At 40.3% G+C, this 20825-nt stretch overlaps 1 protein-coding gene across 1 annotated transcript; it reads right to left on the bottom strand.

Moving 5' to 3' along the window:
• Nucleotides 1–1285: 1285 nt before the first annotated feature.
• On the bottom strand, nucleotides 1286–20307 carry LOC124187788 (acyl-CoA Delta12-desaturase-like). Its single transcript, XM_046579961.1, has 6 exons — nucleotides 19952–20307; nucleotides 5745–6316; nucleotides 4617–4747; nucleotides 3082–3287; nucleotides 2373–2558; nucleotides 1286–2259 (listed from the first exon to the last, which is right to left on the bottom strand). The coding sequence occupies exons 2-6, from the start codon at nucleotides 6016–6018 to the stop codon at nucleotides 1944–1946; spliced, it is 1113 nt and encodes a 370-aa protein (XP_046435917.1). The 5' UTR covers nucleotides 6019–6316; nucleotides 19952–20307; the 3' UTR covers nucleotides 1286–1943.
• Between the last annotated feature and the right edge of the window lie 518 nt (nucleotides 20308–20825).

The raw sequence follows: 20825 nt of genomic DNA, 5'->3' as shown, positions 1-20825 counted from the left end.
ACAAAAGCAAAACGAAGGTGAATTTGTCCCGTTTAAAACATCGCTTGGAAAATTTGGCTACCTTTATTTTTTACACCGCTATCTAACTTTCAGTGCGTCAAGAAATTTTCACTGGTGAATTCAAATTTTTGCGCGGTCAAGGAGCTCTATGGGATTGGTCTTGAAGAAAAAAGAAATTCTTTGCTGAAAGTAATAAATAGAAATTTAAAAATTTCGATCATCTCATCTTCCTTCTTATGAGAGTAATTCGCTTCTTTTTATAAGAAGGAAGATCAAGTGATTGAAATTTTTGAATTTCTTGTTTAAGACCAATCTCATCGAGTTCCTTGACCGCTCAAAAGTTTGAATTCACTGGTCAAAATTTCTTGCCGCACTAAAAGTTAGATAGAGGAGTCAAAAAGAGTGACAGTCAAATTTCCCAAGTGGCGTTTTAAATGGGAGAAATTCACCTTACTTTTACTTTTAAAGAAAATTTTTGGACTCGGTACGCATTTGTGATTAAAAACCTCGAAAAATCAATGCTTTTCTTATGAGACAAAGTAAGCCGTTCTAGGAGTGGGTAAATATGAAGAAGGGGGAAAAAATATGTAAAATTTTTTTAAAATTATTTCGAACCAACTTGAGGGGTGCGACCATCGAAATTCGATTTCACTTTTCTTAAGGATGGGTTTAACAGGTATACGTAAAATCGTTATACGTAAGGTATTATACATACAAGTATGAGAAAAAGGCTTGTTAAGTCGGTTTGAGGTAAGTCAAGGTATAGCTTACAGGCTTTTAAGTCACTTGAAATTCGCAATAAAAGTACGTCGATGTACCTGCAGACTTATTATTTATAATACGTATATATTAAACATCTATGTAAGCGAGCACAGTTACCCGGAAAACTTGTTACATGATAAAACTCTAGGGCGAGACATTCTGCATTATTATTATTATTAATATTATTGTTGTTGTTGTTGTTGTTTCTGGCAGTGGAATTTGAATTTTATTGTAACGTGAGCGGAGAAACGACATCACGTCAAATCCACGTTCAAAACTTTTTCCAGATCACCGTGCACGTGTGGAATCATTCAGCACAGTCTCCACTGTGTTTCATAATTGAGAAATCATTTCTAATATTTCGAAGCAAACGTCCAGTACAATGCACGTGTATAATTTAAAAAAATGACAATGAATTGTTATTAAATTTTCAATGTCTCGTTAATAGAAGACGAAGTAATAAAAGACTCAACTGTTCCGGAATTATATTTTTAATTATATATACCTGTATATTGTATGTATATATGTATATATGGTTTTTTTTTTTGCAACAAAAGCATTTCTTTCGTCACATTCAAGTCGCTTTTTAGTTGCCTCCTGTGCTCGTTAAGTATAGACGTACAGAATGCATGTCTTATATTTATTTTGCGGAATTCTTTCGTCTCTGTCGAATCAACGTAATACTTGGACGATTTACAATGAACGTAGAATTATTGAATGCATTCGTACCGCAACGTATTGTAATTAAACATTACGACGTGACAGAAGATTCAATACTTTTACGTATGCGCATTTGTGAGATTTTCACGTTTTAAAGTAGAGAATAAACGACGTTATTTCATATACTTATATGCGTATGTATTCGAATGGAAAAAAAAAACAACAACATATCGATAAATAAATAAGTGAAATTATGTACGTAACTCCGTCGCGTAAACATCACTGACATATCATTAATTATCATAATATATTCCTGCTGCAGTTGCTCTCCGCAGATTCACGTTATTTTTCGAACGTTGGCCGGTTTCGCGTATTTTGTGTATATTTATATATGCGTATATGTAACGTATAGGATTGTTCGGGGAAGGTGTAAACTGACGTTGTTGCAAGTATTTTGATCGTGATTCGCCGGGACAGGCTGCAGCATCTGGTCCCGATCTGATCGCAGCATCGAATGCAATCTACACCGACTTGCGGTCCATAACTTCCAACTCCCTGAGATCCTCCGGAGGGATGTCGGTGTCCCCGTAGCCCCAAATGTGGCTTCCGTCACCGCTGCGATTGGCTCGCCTCCTGACCATTTCCGCCGAGACGTATTTTCGGTCGTAGGCCCAACCGAGCTTGGCAAACGTGTCTATGAAGCCCGTCGTTATGTTGAACGAGTAGCTTCCCAATTCACCAGTCTTATAATCCCACGGAAACACGTGGTGGTAGTTGTGCCATCCTTCGCCCAACGCGGCTATCGACACGGCGATGTTTTCCACCGGAGATATGTTCCTGAAAACGATCGAAGGTTCGGGTTAGAGCGAGATCGAGAATGCCGGTAATTGGCAATGGTTGTCAATCACGACGGAGAAAGCGCTCGATATAGTCCGAGAGCGGAAACCTACTTGTCGTAAGGCTTCTGGCCCCACATGTGAGCAACGCTGTTCACGAAGAAGGCGATGTTCAGGGTTACGCAGAACCGAAAATTGAAGTTCACCCAGAACGATATCCACAGGGATTCGTCCCAGAAGTAATACGGGACGGCGACCGGAAATCCAATTGACAGGAGGGCGAACAGCGGCACGTATAACCTGAGGATCATTGCATCGATGATAAACTACTTACGATTAGCTGTAGATAAAGTGAATGTACCGGTTTTTTGGTCATCTTGGTACTAGGTCTGATCGTCGTTCAAACAAATTATGGCTATATTCATTTTGCTGAATCCGGTCCCAAATTGTCCGTAGAATCGAGGTCCGACTGTACTACGTCTAATCGGAAGTTACGAACAGCGGTTCGATCCACCGTCATTTTTTAACAGTAAAGTAGACCAAGTGTCAAAAACTTCTGCCACAGGATCTCTGAATTCCGGATTTTATTCGCGAATGTGGCGATGTCGAAAAGATCAGAGGTCCGATTAATGAGTATAGAGTATCACAGAGGTGGTCGTGATTGATGCGTCTATCCTGCACGTTGCAAAAAGATATTGAGCACGAATCGTTTGCACGGACATTTCCAGCGTGGTTGCCTTCATTCGTCGGTGATCCTAGTCGCGCTTCACGCACGATAAAGATATTAAGGAGAATAGAGTTTTGTTCAGGAGTAAAGTCTCACCGCTTTTGCCACATGACGATCGGGTCTGCCTCAAGATCGCTCATGTCGACCGCGTCTCGTTTCGCGACTACCTCGGGATGTGGAGTTGTAAAAAGCCATCCAACGTGGGCGAAGAAGAAGCCCCGTTTCGCATTGTGAGGATCGGCATCAGTCTCGCTGTACTTGTGATGCACTCTGTGATCCAACGCCCAGGCATAAACGTGTCTCTGAAAATTTTTTCCCTCTCATTTATCGTTCAGTTCATTTCTTCTTCGACCTTTCCACGCATCTACACCGTTATCCCCTTAATTCCTCTTCGCTCTTAACTCCGTCTTTGATATTTTTATTTACACCCGTAAGAAACGTTGCTTCCGTAACTAGACTGAGCAAACGTTTCTTCCTCATGACCCACATTTTATAAATAGGCTGCACAATCGGGTAGAATTGGCGCTAAAAATTGGCTCATCCAGTATTGATTGACTTGACTTTCGTACTTCTTCTAATTGTTTGCGACGTACGATAGTTTCTTCAAAGGATCGATCGTAACGGAACTTGAACCAAATTTTTTAACAGTACGTTATCTGCAGTGAGGAATTAAACATGGCGACTATAAGTTTCACTTTGTAAGACGCCTTTTATACGTAAATCGACTGAATCAATGGAAGAACGCGATGAAACTTTTCAGAAAATACTTGCTTCGGAAGTGATCGTTTACGTCTCTGGTCCCGGAGTACGTCTAAACTTTTGATCGATAGAGCTTTCAGTTTCAAAACTTAATTTGACGCTGGTATTGACAGTGCTGTTAATTTACTCACAAGGAGAGTAGAGTGGCTTGATTACACGAATCGGATTGTCCTTGCACGTGATCAAAGGTGAAGACCCCCGATTTAATCTAGTTTTCGATTTTCAATCCAATGAGCCTTGGTTGCCGAGATATTGCGATTTGAAATTTTTCGATTTTTGAGCGAGTTTCAGGTCGCGCTTAGAGTACGCGTAGTAGGGTGGTTCAGAAAAGGATCCTTGTTTTAGATTTCGTTCTTCTCCCAGATTCTAGCACCTTTTCACTAAAAAATAACTCAAGCGAAAGAGCTGGGCTGAAGAAACTTTTTTAGGTTATTTAAAATTTGGGATATCCTTAAATCTGTCAATGGCTATGTTTTGTAAGACGTAAAAAAAGTTTTTGTAAAATATATGTTGAAATTCCTAAGAACTAATATTTTTTAGCTTCCAAATATCAAAATATTTCACTGCTCTTTACTTCTCTGGTTGCTTTACGGTGAAAAAGAGCTCACAGGAAACCGGAGGAATATCAGTCAATATTAAATACTCTCTCGTCCTTGCGAGTTAACGTTCTTAAAGATTATCTAAATATATATTGAACAAATACATGTCCTGAGAAGGGTCCACACCGATGGTCGAAACGTTGAAAAAAAATTGATCTTTCTTTTTTAATCAAGTCGTAAATATCAAGAATTTCTTTGAAAAATCTTAGCTTCCGTCTAAGTCAAGTTATGGCGTAACGGTTTTTTCGTGTTTCAACATACGAATATACTCACTTGTCCGGTGATCGTGAATAGAAGAACGAGGAGGAGACGTAGCGGCCATTTGGCCTTGTATGCTCTGTGTGACCACAATCTGTGCGCTCCTGCTGTGATGCCAAAGCCCGAAGTGTAGATCGTGACGAATGCTGAAAGTTTATTCGAATTCATTACACGAGCGATGGCGAAATTTTCCGTTCTTCGTTATCCTCGGAGAATTCACTTTCCTAAACATCATACGTATTCATCATCAACGCGCCCTCTAGAAATCCAAACACGGCAGCGCAGGTCGCGTGACGCGAAAAATCTAAGCTCAATAGAGTTTAATTTAATAACAATTTATCATCTCGTGCCTCTGAGGTGGTGTGACGGATTCGGCACTCGGTCACGGTCATAAGCAAATTCGATCAATTTGTCGCAGACGTTTTTCAAGTTTCACCCAAAAATCGTTCAACTTCAAACGTGAATTTTGAGCCGTTCGAGCTAATAAACGATACGCTATTTTCACGAGTATAATCCTCGTCGGGTTTCGACTTCGATAAGAGAAAACTGCCTTTGCTGCATTTCGAGATGACGGTTACCTGACTTCCAAAAACTGAGAAAAGAAATTTTCTCGAGCTCTAATCGCTGTCTACTTGCAAGTGAATTCGTCCAGTTTCTGAAACAGCCGTTTCTTTTCTAATAAATCCGAGAACCCGGAGCGTCGAATTGACTGACCATAAACCTCGAACATTGCGACAATCGAGTCGTTTTGCAGATGATCAACGATTAACTAACAACGTATGTTTTTTACGTATAATTTATACCGAATCTTCACTATTCGAACGCGATAATTTGTTCCGCTGAGTTGAAATGAGTAAATAAATAATGTCGTGTACACGAAATCTGAAATACGAGTCTCTCTGATACGCGTCGGACGGAAATATTACATACGCTTAATCACAACTAGACGAGACTATAAATCACGTAACCGATACGAGTAACGCGACGTATCTGCAAAGTTTGATTTATTCTTAATTTTTTTTAAAACTTGTCTAGACGGTATACATATACACAAGGTTGTAAAACTACGAGAACGAGCGGATCTTTTTATTCCTTCGACGTGAATTGGGGGGGAGTTTTGATACGACTCCGGTTATCTCTTACCCCATAAAGCTGATAAAAGTTTCGCCTCGGTGAAGATGAGGTAGAGTCCATAGAGGCATCCTCCGTGAACGAATATCTGAACGAAGAGATCGGGCCATTTAATCCTCGGGACGTAAACATCCGTGGTTCTTTGGGAGTCGTGTTCTTCCCCGTTTTTCAACGATCCGTTCTGAACGTCCCCAGGACATTTCGTGTTCATGTTCTTGTCGGGCAGTTCGACTTCCGCTTCCGTTGTGCACGTCGTTGACGGGACTCTCTCACCGCCTGGCGCCATTTCGATTTTCAATTTGAGGGGATCCGAATTCGAATCACTGATTACCACCGCGGTAAAAACAAAGTCACTCTTCTCTCGGCGACTGGCACTCCTTCACGTGTTGCAAGTGGACTTGTTGATTGCCTGCATTTGGGCTGCTGTAACCGCGTTTCCTCGTCTTCGTCCTTCCCTTGTCGGTTCTGTTCCAATCTACGAGAATCCGTATCTTCGGTTGTCGATTTACGACTCATAGTCCCAGTTCCTCGTACTCGAATCCATGATCGTCGCGTTTTTCTTCCGGCGCTATTGAATCGGGCGTCTGTAATCAAAGAGAGGAAAATAGAGGGTGATTCGTCCGCTTGTTTAGGGCGGGGTTCGAGTTCCTGATTTGAAAAGTTCCGAAAGCGCTGAATTCCGAATTATTTGACGGCGAAACTTGAGGTGAAGATGTCGAACTTTGAAGAAAAAAAAATCCGGAATTTGATGCTTTCGGAACTTTTCTAATTCGTTGTTGAAATCCGGTTCCGCTTGTTTTTCCCCGAGAAGACGTTGACGTATCTTTAAAGAACGGGCGTGATATCTCGATTCGCAAAACGATTATGTCACGCCCTGCCGGGGGATTCCGCGGTATTGATATTTGTGGTTCGACCGATACACCCGACGCGTCCAAGAAGCCTTGACTAAAAATAGAACGCGTATTATCGCCACCGTTTTTCGAGTAGGCGGCTCTAAGTAAGATAAAAAACACTTCCGGCTCTAGGGCGGAAAATTTACGACGATAATATACATACAACCGCTTCCAGGGCGTTAAACCCTGTAATACACCATATACGAGAGAAATTTACCCTTCAATCTGTATCCCGCACTTTCCCTTGTTCGTACAAGAACACGGACCTGCAATATCGGCCGGCTTACCGCACTTGTTGCGTAGGTATATCAATGAGTTTCGCCATTTTCAATCATGCATGCTGCAACGGATTCATACTTGCAACCAATTACGTAATTTGTAGAGGTGATTTCACTACGGCGACGATTATACGCCCGATATGCTTCGGCTGGCTGCTGCTTCGGTATTTCGAAGGGTGAAATATACGACCGCGGATATACGCAACAACGATGGAAAAATATCGGAGTGTTAAAACAAGCGAGAATATACCGATCGCGTAAAATTACGGTGGAGCGATGACACGTGTTGTATCTGTACTGCAATTAGTACGCCGGTTGCACCCGCGATGCTTATGGCTTGCGAAATTCGAACACCTTGCTTTACTATAATCTATACTTTACGTTAACTTGTATCGCTAATAAATAAAATAGTAACGGCTCTCGAGTGATATCGATCATTCGTCGTTAGAGCTCGGATTGATATGCAAATGCGTGTTTTTTATTTAAATTAATTTCATTCCGCATTTAGTTTTCTACGTAAAGTGTGACGCTTCGAGCCAGAAAATACAGTTTCTATCTTTCGTGCTTTAGTTTTTTAAATCTGTATTATATGTAGATATTTTGTAATTTTTAATACACATTTATCCGGTCCCTGTTCATTATGAATATTAATTTACACGCATTCGTAACATGCACAATATAACGTTTTGTTAAATATTTTCTTCTCTTTATCGGTAATCGAATTCCTCACCTATTCATTATCATACAGTTACAGAGATATAAAGTTAAATAACTCCGCAACACGGTCTAATCCAAAATTAGCGCGATAATGAGTATAACTTGGCTATATTACTGTTTCAATTTAATTCATGACTCACATAATTACGTTGCAAGTTTAAGTTCGTTGGCTCATATTTCACCCGTAATTAATCTTGACTTGTTATCGCGGTGTATTATACTTGCGATATGGAGAACAATTTCAGCAAAAATAAAATCCACGTGTAACTTTGCACAGTTTATAAATACTGCGTAATACGCTTTGTTACCGTTAAACAAAACAAAGTTTAAGAATACATTAATACTGTGAAAATAATTAACGCCGGACATTAAACTAACAGTGATTTTATAATTATAACTTTCCCGCTTTGTATAAATAACATATACGTATACTGAAAATCGTTGCGACGGATTGAATTACAGATGTAAAATATATAAATTTATATATTTATTTATATATATTGAGACGATGTTTATTCATTCCTGTCTCGTAACATATACCTGCTCAAGCACGAGTCTTCATCCATTCATATATTTTTCACCGCGCCGCTAGTGTACAACGATGAGTCTAAATATACATGTCGTCTCAGCTGAGAATGGAAAGAAAAAAAGAAAATCACAAAATGTCAAGCATCGAGTGTTGAACCCGGTGAGAAAACGAGGAAACACAGAAAAGAAACAAATCGTTTAAAATAATGCGGACGAAGCTGCGTGACAACAAAATTCTGAAATATCCAGGCTACGGAGGAAAATTATTCCTTTTTTTTTTTTTTTTTTCAATATTACTAAGCTTTTTTTACCATCCCGAAATACGTAAGCTGGTCAAGTGGGTCAATGTGACTAATTATCCAGAATAGACGGTGGCAAAGATCATGCAGATAATTTAGTGTCTGCAGCCACGTGCAACATGCCGAAATAATTACTGTACGAAATTCGTAATTCAATCTTTCGACTTGCTGGATTCCGAATGAAAATCCAGAGAAAAAAAAAACGGATAACCCAAAGTGTAATTTAGTCAGCAAGATGCGAAGCAGAACGCGTTTTGCGGTTAGATGGGAAATATCACAGATATGTACGATGTACATATTTCTAGGATGAGGTAAAATACCTGCACAATCCTCTCTGCCTGTGCTAAACTTCGCTCTAACATTCTCCTTTTACCGTTATGACATCTATTTAGATTAATTGACGTTAGATTACGTCATGCGACGTATAAGCAGACCTTAGTGTACGATCTACCTGCCACGAATGTACGTATCTACCACCTACTTGCTGGCAAAGCGGTTGTCTAGCCTCCGTGAATGCGATGCCAACACTGCCGACGCGACATCAGAGTCCGCAGGCTAATTCCATAGCGATGAAAAATGATACGAATATATAGCTACGAACTTCCGTTCGCTAAAAGTTCTACTTTAAGGCTGAAAAACGTTAGAAACGTTAGACTGTACCCAAATAATCGAGCGCTTCTTTTTAAGTTCAAATCGAAAATATCGTTCTCGATGATGAAAAACAATGTTGTCCAAGTTTGAGCTCTTAATAATATTATTCAGAGGTGCATCGTCGCGATTTTTTATTCCCATTTAAGTAACATCGAAATTGTTTTTTTTTTTTTTTTTTAACTTGGAATTTTATACCTCGTCAACGCATTAGTGGACCGATAAGATTACAACGTTTTTTTTTTTTTTTTGTAGGGAATTGAACGCTCTACAAAAAAGGTCTGTTACATTTTATGATAAATCTACTTTTGGAAAAGTTATTCAAGGTCAAAGGTCAGCAAAGATTCTTTGATATATTTGGAAGAGTAGATTTATCGTAAAGTGATAAGAGACCTTTTTTGTAGAGCGTTCAATCTCTTACAAAAATACGTTCTGGTCTCATCACTACACTAATGCGTTGACGAGGTATAAAATTCCAAAGTTTAAAAAAGAAAATTTCCATGTCATTCAAATGTGAAATAGAAAATCGCTACGATGCACCTCCAAATATTAATATTAAGAGCTCAAAGTTGGACAGCATTCTTTTTTTGACTTGAATTTTGTTCAAAAAAATGGTCAATTTTGTCCATTTTCAGATAACGACCATTAATCATTATTCAAAATGCCAATTGGCAACGAAGCCGGTAATTGTAACTACGTATTTGGTCAAAATATATTTCCTTAAATAATCAGGACTCCTGTTTCTCCATATTGCGAGACTTTTTGCATCGATTGTCTCTCCTGTACATATAAACACCTGTGGAAAATATAGTTTGTCTCCAAAAATTGTCCTTTATCTAATTACGAATCTGACCGAAGCATAAAAGCGCACGTGCTTTGCAGCAGTGGTTCCATTTTCCTTGCTGACGACTAAAAGCACTTTTGCTAAAACCGTCGGATTTAATCGCCTGTTTCAAATAACAACAACCAGCCAAATGTCACACAGTTTGAGTTATGAAATTCTGTTAATCGTTATTGGATCGTTTGAAAATTTCTCGACAGCAAAATTCAACAAACTTGTTAAAGACTCTTTCAAGTTTCGTTTTTCTCTCACAGTCAAAATCTTGCCATCACTTACACATGCGGTACGATTTAATGTAAGGATGCTCGTTATTTGGGGGCTGAGTAAAATCTCAATAGACGAAAAGAATACCAGCACGAAGGGGCGACGTTGAATAGCTGCAGTAAATCGCAAGCCTTCACTTTTACGCCGTCTATACTTGTTCGTACGTCAGTTACGGGTACGGAAATACAAATATACCATATTTATGATATTTATAGAAATGACTGTTCGAGATGTTGCGTAGGTTGAAGCGAAACGGAAGACCGGCTAGAACTGCACCGTCTAACGATACCTATACAACCTGTACATACGTGTAATACGGCATGCCATCTCTTGACTATTCACCGATTTCATCGGCTTCTTTCCCATCTCCGACGAGGCGTAAGAAATAGAAATGAAAAATACACAGAATCGTACCGATGAAAACCTCAATTATATCAACCCAATTTAATTACACCGATTTGTCAACTTTCAAACAGCAATCAAAAACACACCACGGAGAGTTCCGTTAACGGTGTAAATTCCTCTTTACGATAATGAGATTTGATTAACACGTCTGTAACGAAAAATTAGCATGCGCCGAATCTATATCTGCTTTCCATTTTTTGCTCACACACATATGTTACATATTGTTTTTTTTTTTTTTTTATTCAAAATTCCGAATTTTATGTGTTTTGTTTTAACATTTAAATTACTTTAATCTATTTCAATAGTATCTGTACATACAAAACCAGATCGAACTGATAGAAAGAGAATATGAAAGAGAACTTAGAAAGAGAAGAGATTCGCCGTGAAACTCCGATCGATGATATGGAAAGATAAAAAACTATCAAAAAAAAAAAAAACTAGAATTATACCGGTAGATAGATTTTCCGATGATTTTAATGCTTAAACTTTTTAACTTGGTAATTTTTTTCTTTTAACAAACATTGTCGCTATCATTAATGTTTAATTACAATTTGTAGGCAAAAATAGTGTGTTATTAAAAAAAAAAAAGTAAAAAAAACACTGCATGAAAAGTATACGTGGTACATATTTTTTGGTACTTTATTTCGATTCAAGAGCACCGAGTCTGTTACAATTACAAAACGAACGCCATCCATCGAATTGTATGGAATGGGCCTTTAACCCGCCGGTGAACTCGTCATACTTATATTTGTATCTATCGGCGCTGTTCGGGCACGAAGACACAGTGAGGTGTTGTACGAAACCATTTTAAGAAGAAAAGTCACGCCTCGCGGGTGTCGCTAGGTGCGAATCAGCAATCGAGTTACAACAGCTGACGATATTCAAATGCGGCATGCGTGAGCGTGACGTACGTTTTTTCTTAGCCACGTTACGCAACGCGATCGTCATTGCAACGGATGTCGACACCAAGCCGGTTTCTGCATTATCGAAAATTGTCTCACGCTCTTCCGCGCGAGAATTTTTTTGTCGAAAGATGTGTGAAATAGTCGTCTTTGTAAGGATTCTCTAACGCTAATTTCCCGTCTCCAACGAACGTTAGCAGTCGAGTTTCTCACGATCATGATGGTGTTTACAGACCACAGAACCAAGACCATCGAGAAAACTAACTAACCAAGTTACTACTAATTATTAAGACTAGATCGTAAGATCGATGTTTCAGTGAAGATGGGCAATGAAGTTCTTGACCGATGACTCGCCACTTCAATGCTGTGAGCACGAAACTGTTTTGGAACATTACAAATGTCGTCCCGTAAACAACACGTTCTTGCGAAGGGAGGCTTATCTTGGTGTCCAGAAAAACAAAATGCGTTTAACGTCATGCATTGGGGGTGAAATTTATTAGCAGCCTTCGTTCTTTGTAACTCCAGTTGAGTAAGAATGTTGTAAGAAAAAGTAAAACTAAAAGACGAGTAGACAGCATTCAAGTGGCGACTCGTCAGTTTAGAAATTCATTGCCCGTCTTCATTGACACAGCGATCTTACGATCTGGTCTTAACAGCAGTTTTCTCTACTCGTCTTTTAGTTTTAGCTTCTCTTGCTCGTTATACCCACTATTATAGTTAACCCAATAATCGGTGGCACTAAATTTCTCTCTCGACGAGCCCTTCCGTTACTCCGTGTTACTCTAAAATTCGAAATTTATTGCTACTGAATATTGGATCAACTGTTAACGGCTTGATCTAAACCAGGAGTAGCCGGTATTAATGCTTAATGATTTCAACAAGGATCATTTTACACGATCATCACTACGTTCAGACTGCAGAGCTCCGTTTGCACCGATACCGTTCGACGTATTTCCATTTCAGGGCTGGTAGCAGTCAAGTCGCCTGAAAAAAGTGTGAAAACTAACTTTCAGACCCAAAAAGGTGTCTCAAAATTGACTCATCTCTGACTCAGAAACAGCCCTATTTTCAATGATGTCGCTGTATACCGGTTTCCCTTATTTTTAACGTATTTTTCCACATTGCAAAAATGTATTACAGTGTACATGATATTCGGTAAATTAACGACAAATGAAGAGTGACTCTGATTTATGAATTTATTGTCCTTTCAGGCGAAACACTTCGATCGAGAAACAATGAACAATGTGATCGCAGTTGATTTTCTATAATACTCAACAAACAAAATCTTGTGGGAACAAAAATTGTGCAGCCAAATTTTTTATGCACGAAACTCAATTACGACCGAAAGAGTGACTTTATTGATCATTTCTTGAGAATAGTAAAAAAGAAAAAGTGATTAATAGTCAGAAAAGTGACTGACTACCAGCCCTACTAGATCCATTTTTAATCTGCCGCGCGATTTTGCAATCGAAAATTTCTCAGAGTTCTACGATAAGTTCTTACCGCCCGTAATTTCATGCGGTTGAAGAGACCGGAATTTTTTCCTGCAACACGTTACACATATAAACTTTCCGTGGTCGCTGACTCTCCATGCAGCCGCACGCTACCCCGAAATCAATACTAATCTAGCGACCCGCGATAAGGCTGGTTCGTTACGATGATCGCGAAGAGTAAATGCCATGCCGCCCGGGGCAAAAGTGCAGTCAAACAAGGAAGTTTTCATACGCCGTCCCATCGTGGCGTATTATCAACCGTTTTTCAGCCCCGATAAGTGATAAGAAATTTACACACTGCGTAAACTGATTGGGAACGTTGAGCGAATCCTGCGGCACTTTTCCACGCGGTTCTTTATGCCCTAACCATTGCTGACAAAAACATTTCTGCTCCGCGTGTCCCGATGTTAAAAGCAAATAGCCTCGGTTCCGACAGGATGATACAAAAAAGGTAATTCACAAGTTGACACAGAAATTAATCGCCTTGAATTCAATTCAAGTTATTATTAATAATTTATCGACGTGGAAAGAAAACCGTGTTCACAATTTCTACGAACAACGTTCCTTATCTGAATTTTCGTATTCAGATATCTTTCCAATATACAATTTAACTCAATCGGCCTCAATTTCTCATTAAAAATCCTGATCTTACATCAACTCTCATTAACTGGATCTCAGGATCGACGCGTTATTCAACGCGTTTCAATACAGAAACATAGAAATCAGTTTCGTCGATAATTCTCTTACGCAAAATTGAACATTCCGAGGACGGTAATGGTCGAGGTTGAAATGAACTTGCGCAACGCTACGAAAATCTGTATTTCTTGGAAAAAATGTCAAGGCATCGTCACGGCTTGGTTAATATTACGTGTAATTAAGTCGAACGATTAATTTACTCGAGCTCGAGTTACACCTGACAATCAGAGAAGCCCTCCGATGGTTTGGCAATTGTGTCGCTCTTTCACGAATGTCTTTCGCAGACGAGCAGCCGATAACATATGAATTCGGTTCATCCGAGTCGCGGTACGTGCTTTGGGCTGATTGGATCGACGATACTGCAGATATTCAGGTCATATGGTATCCATTTGATCACCGCGTTGCTCTTCTTCAATTACTTGACCCGATCCTCCTCCTGGCGCCGTGACCGTGCACTCGTCCCTCTCTTCTTACACCACCGCGTCTCCGCTTCTTCACATAACACATTACACAACCGACATACCGACTACTTGATATGGAAGCACGAAATTACTATGTCGGAGCTGTATCTCGTCTCTCTTCTTCCACTCTGCACGATGATTGATTCTCGTTAAAAAAACATTTCCTCGGGCGCGCTGATCGGAGTATAATATTCGATTCAACATTCCATACGTCGTGTATGGAAGAAAATCCCTGCAGAATGTTCACCTTGACTATTATATTTTAGCCGACACACGGCACCCTGACTCACTTTATTTGCCGTTGGAAAACTTTCTATTACACGCAAATATCACGGGCATTGTTTTTCCCATTTTTATCTACTCGTTCCATCTCTCTTGGCGTGTACAAATACATTTCGTCGTGTTACGCTCTGAACCATGGCTGCAGTGAATAGGCTACCAAATACGCTTGGAATCGATATTTTTACGCAATAACTTTCCATTCCAAACTTGACGTTTTCAGTTTTCTTTCTTTCCATTGTATCCCAGCGCTTTTTACAACTGGCTGAAGAAAAAAAAATTGTGAAAAATTAGGTTTGTAGCAGTTACGGCCATGCGATGATTGCGTAATATATATTGTATGTATTATATTCAACAGCGTCAAATTTCGTAAACACTCTCTTGTATTCGCTCTAATTGTAATTACGAAGTAATAACGCGTCTTCGAGTTCAAGCGTGCGGATTGCTCTGCGAATCGCGTGCCATTAACGAAACCGCGCCTCGATGCCCTTCGGAAGGCGATATCTAACGATTCGCTATTCAAAATACACCTACGTATTACGCTTGTCACGCGCGTTGCGTTAGGTTCAATTTACCCATCAAGCCTAAAATTATTACGTCATTGAGGGTGCGCATGAAATTGAATAAGATACATAACTAGACCTCCGATTGATCCGAATAACATCGTAACGAGCATTTATGGATTAATTTCAATAACGCACATACGATGCGGAGAAAGAGAATGTCTCGTAGTTTTAAAACATTACATTCGGACACACCCACCTAGGAATACACTTAATACTCATTCTCATCGCAACCCGTTTGTGCTGATGCCATAAGCTGACCTTGTTCCGTGATCGCTTCTTTTTTTCACATATTACGCACAATATGTGCATAAATGAAATTTAATCCGACGGGTTTAATCCGTACATTTGCAAAAATCTCAAAGAACTTCGCGGAGTAATTTCTTCCGATCTGTACTTATATTGGATTATGCATCTTTCCTCCCGATGCAGAGTTACGTAGAAATTGCTAATAAGACATGAGGTCGTGTAAAAAAATCTTGGCAACTCGAGGACGTTTAAAAAAGAGAACACTGATCTCGTTGTATAATGCTCGTTGTTATTTATACTCGAAAGATTTAGTTCAGTGTTTACTGCAGTTCGAGTAATAAAAATCCTGTTCAAATAAAACAGGATCTGCAGCAATAACGTTCGTTAATTTGGTTTAATTGGCTTAAAAATTCCGTAATACACGTATTTATTACCATCATTATAGCGATCCTGTTCGTGTAAAACATGCCCCAATAACGAGAATACAACAATAATAAAATTAGCTATTACACGACACGTGATAACCAGACGTGAATCCACGTTATGCTTTTCCGTTGCATAGCAAAATGAGTGGAAGAGAGAGAGAGAGAGTGAGAGAGAGAGGACGGGGGGAGGTTTGTTAGCCTAGCTGTGAAAATAATTGTACAAGCTGTGACAGCTGTTTGTTGCTGTTGTGCTTCAAGTACGGGGAACACGATGATTACACTGTCGTCTTGTGACGTAAGAATATGATTATCAATTTGCGGCTTAGACGGGGCGTCGGTATTTTTTGTTATCATCATTTCTTCGACACATTTTTGTGTTGAATCACAAGAATGATAACAATTGCCACACGAACCAGGACACGTCGTGTATACTCAATTTACATGTTATTGCGGGGTTCCTAGGCTTGAAAGGTCGCCACGCGTTATACCGAACTCGGTTTTTTCTTCTCCCTGTTCCTTTTTTTCATCCTCTAAGGCTCTGATGGAATTGCCTACCAGCGGGGTGGTCGTCGCGACGTCGACGTCCCGGCGTCGTCGTGGCGCGAGCTTCTCGGCGTTCCGGCGTCAGAACGCCTCAATGATCCGGCCGTGAACTATAAATTCGAAGTAATAAATTTTGATTGAACGTTTCTTACCGTGTAAACGTCTGTCTCGGTGTTCGTGCGTGCCTACAATGCGCGTGTATAAATACAAGGCGTGCAAAACTATAGAAAGCTTACGTGAATCGATACGATATACGTATAATACGTATAACGACGTGCGGATATCGATCGGGGATATCAATTCTCTCTGTACTCTTGGATCCTTGCGATCGTCGTTCGTTAAGGATGAATTCTCATTGTTCGACAAAAAAATACGTGTCAAGGAATTGACTCGTTGAAACGACGATGCGTGTGGCGAGATAGAAGAATTAACAAAATCTCGAAGAATCTGAGACAGCGTAAAAACGACTTATTTTATATGAATAATAAGTTTGAGCCGAAGTACGGTTTCCTTTCGTGCTTACGTCACGTTTCGTGAATTTTCTTTGAGGTACGAAAGGCGCTTTTAGAACTGCCGCAAATCCATATCCTCGATGAACCGTTGTGTACCATTGTTTCGTCTTATACGCACGACTGAAGTACGCGAACATGCTCGCGGGTGACATAATTCACTTTGTGTAGACGTAACCGTATTCTATTGAGCAATAAAACGCCTCGCTCTACGACTGTGTTCGAGGATACAAGTTTAAAGAGCTTTCGAACGAGATCTTTTTACCGCTCGGTATGTTTCACCTGTTTCATATCTTTCAGGCTGCTTCTATCAAGTATATACCTCGTACTTTAAGGCGGAGAATATTCATCGATAACAGTGTGAGAGAGCTCGGTGTAAAGTAAACTTTATCGATGCATATCATACACGGTTTTACTTCCTTTTATTCCTGTAGCATCAACAGCGACGCATCGTTATCAGAGACGATCTATCGATCGACTAATAATTCAATTTCTAATGAAAGAATGAATCACATGTACCAAAAAAGGAAAAAAAAAAAAAAAAAAACTGTTCGTTCGACAAAAAATTATTTGACGCTCGAATTGTGTACGCCGTGAAGATTAGATATAAAGATGTTCATTTCATTAGTATTTCATTTCGCAATATCGGACGAATAATAAATTTTTTTACCGTTTCTTTTTCTTCTATCATAGGCGAGGAACGCGCTCGTCAATTCCCACAGATATTATCGTCGCGAAAAGTTTGCGGGGTATCATACCAAAATATAGGATAATCCGTACGAGCTTTTGTAATAGAGGCGGTGACGCAACTTGCAGCGTGACGACGCAGACGACAGTTTTATAACATCTAGTCCGGTGCTTCGTATACCTGGCCCAGAAAATTTTAATCAACCAGGCATTAGTCATGGATTTTATCGGACCATCGGGGCTTCAATTTTACCAGCGCTCAGTTTCTAATTAACGATAAAACTGGAGTACCGTTGGTTACCGGAAGATTATTAACTAGAGCTGTGGGGAACAAAGGACTAATTTTTTTTTCTTCTCTTTTCCTCCTGCCTGGAAAATCAAAATAATTAAAACGCCGTGGATCTTCGTAGAAGATTCAAGTAGGTCTAAAAGTATTCTTTTTAGAAATCACGACGTTAACAAACATTGTAATCATGCGAAAGCGCAATTACTGTAATTTTTTACGCGATCTTAACAATCGTATGCTGGGAAATTTTCATTATCCAAATTCGATCATTTTTTGTCACTTTCGGGATAGCGAAAACTCGTATTACAATTTCTTCGCAGAGTTTATTCGGAGAAAATTATTAGCTACCAGCCTTGATACCTGGAAAACAATTTTCTATGTAGGAAAAGAATTCAAAGAAAGAAAACAGGATTCTATCAATTTCCGAACGGATGAGTAAATAATAGGTCAGAAGTGGATCGGCACGACACGTGAAGTTTTTTGGAATCACTGATAACTCGAAGATCTATTAGCAATTTTTTTTTTTTTTACAGTTTCTTACTAACTTTTATGACACGCGAAATGATTAAGCATACAACGCCTGCTCCGGCACGATAAACAATCTTCTATAAATATCTGAGTAATCGCAGTGAATATCGCCGCTTAAACGATTAGACTTGAAGATTCATCATTTCTCGTCATTTTTTAACGCGTCTCCATCAATCACCGTCTGCTAACGTGCACGTGTGCATTATACTTTGCATATTATATACAAGTCAGGGCGTCGAGCGATAATTTGTCCTGCAAAGTAACCAGCTATTTCAATATTACACGTCTGACTCGTTTTTGCGACTATAATGTTTCGAATACCTTGTTCCGAAAGAATACATCCTGCAGTTTGCATCGTATCGCGGGCTTGCAGTTAAAGAATAACGTCGAAAGTTCCTCGACACTGCACATCGCGACTAATTGGAGAACTCGTCACCCATTCGTATTATTGCCTAGCGTTTTGTTTGACTGGCGTTCTCCGATGACGGAACAAAAAAAAAAAGTGAGTGAGTGCGTTATTTAAAAACACAAGATAAAAAATCATTTCCTAGCACTATATTTATGTAAAAAAGTAATGCAATTTTACCAACGATTCAATTTCGATGCGCGTAACCTATGCAGACATGAGACGCATGCAGTAAAACATTTGCGATAACTAACGCGTTTAAACAACTGATAACGCGCTTATTGCGCTAAGACTGCATTTAATGCGAATCTTTCTTTACCTGCAGGCTCAAATACGTAAATAAATACTTCTTTAGCAACCCGGTAGATCATCGTACAACTTTCGTTTACCAATTTACGCACGGTATTCAACAATGGCATAGGATAACTCTTAAGAACACGTTATCGGCATTAATCGTGGCTCGACAGGCTCCGGTAGACTTGAATCAATTACTACGGCACGTGGCTCGACGCTTTTTCCGGACTCCAAGTCCCTAATTTTTCCTACCGGAACAAAAGAGATGCAGTGAAAAAAAAAAAAAAGGGCATTCACACGGTCCGAACGAACCTGACGTAGTAGCTCGAATTGGTACCTGCTTCCTACCTACGCAGGGCGTAGTTTCGTAACGCACTCTGAAATGCCTTACGTACTTTCACGTACGCGGGTTTTGCAGTGAACGTGTGTCATCTTCACAGACACACACAGAAGCGGGGACGGCCACTAGCCGTAACACAATTTCCGGTTAGAACGCTGTTTGCTTGCTCGGACGAAAGTAACGGATCAAATTTTACGTCAAGATTATGCCTGGCGTTGCCTCGGCGTCTCTAATGTCTTGATCGTAAGGTAAACCTCCTCCTGCGAGCAAACCCGACGTAAGCAGCGTCGCCTCGAGTCTGTCAACTAATACCTTCATTCCCTGCTGACGATATCGTATGAAATTCAATCTTCCCGACAGCCTGATTTCCTCGAAAATCAATACCAAAAGACCCGAATGCTTTTCATCGCGCGATACTGTGCCAAAATATCGGATATTCTTCCCGGTCAATTTGTTGCGACGATATTTGTTGCGCCGGTTAAATCTGGCCATCCTCTTTCTCAGTAAACCGTATCCAGATAGACAGAGTACGCACAGTTTCATGTCCTACGGTAACAGCCTCCTCGAATAACTTTCGATCAACTTACCACATGCAACGATATTCATAGTTATAGATAGTCATAGATAGTTGCAAGTGAAACCTCCCGTTTCAAGAAACATCAGGTACCAAAACGACCATGCTTACCTCAAGGGTGTAGGTAGCTATAGTCCAAAGCAAACAACAGTAGACCCTTGTTAGAAGCACGCCGGGACGGGTAAGAATGCGAAAGGTAAAGCCGGCTTAGGCTCTTGGGGCATAGAGTTGAGGCCTCTTTCACCGGAGTTCCGACTTGCGCTGGAAGCCGATGACGGTTCAAGGCACACCTTGATTCTCGTAACGATCTTCACCGCGACACGCACCGGCCAACAATATCCACCATGGAAATAAACGAACCACGCACCGAAACACCGGACATCCACGGACCAACCGATGTCGGCTTCTCTACCGTACTGACGATCAACCAACGAACGGAGTCGTGGCTCGCTTCGAAGGAACTACGTTTGGCGGGCACCGCGGCTGCCTGAATCAACTCCGTAGTATTTCATGGCGCGTGCGCCCTCCCGCGTCCTGTATCCAAACGCCTCTTCGTTCTTGCAGTGTTATGGCTTTTCCACTTGTTAACTTGCCAACGAGATTACGACCACGCTCTTCTTCGTGCGAAGACATCGGAGCCAACACTCTCGGAGATCTGCAGTCTGTAAAGCGTGGTGTCCAATGGTTCCCGGTTCTTCGGGTGAATCTCTTTGAACGTCGTCTAATTTTGTCGGACATTTGCCGGCACAGGCAGGAACGCGCGTTTACGCTTCTTTCCTCCTTCGTATTCCGATAACCAGTTGAAACCGATTACGAGCCCATTACAGTAGGACCCCTGATATTTTGTCATATCTGGTTTCGCTTTACCGCATAACCGCTTCCGATTTACCATCCACTTCAGAGATTACTGGGTACTAAGGTCATTCTCATAGTCAACTAGATTCTAAACCCAAGGAAAAAGAAGCTCGCGATACATTTGCTGTTT

The sequence above is a fragment of the Neodiprion fabricii genome, chromosome 1, assembly GCF_021155785.1.
Source record: "Neodiprion fabricii isolate iyNeoFabr1 chromosome 1, iyNeoFabr1.1, whole genome shotgun sequence".
NCBI classification, from domain to species: domain Eukaryota; kingdom Metazoa; phylum Arthropoda; class Insecta; order Hymenoptera; family Diprionidae; genus Neodiprion; species Neodiprion fabricii.
The sequence above is the reverse complement of the archived record's forward strand: the minus strand, read 5'-3'. Positions and strand labels throughout refer to the sequence as shown.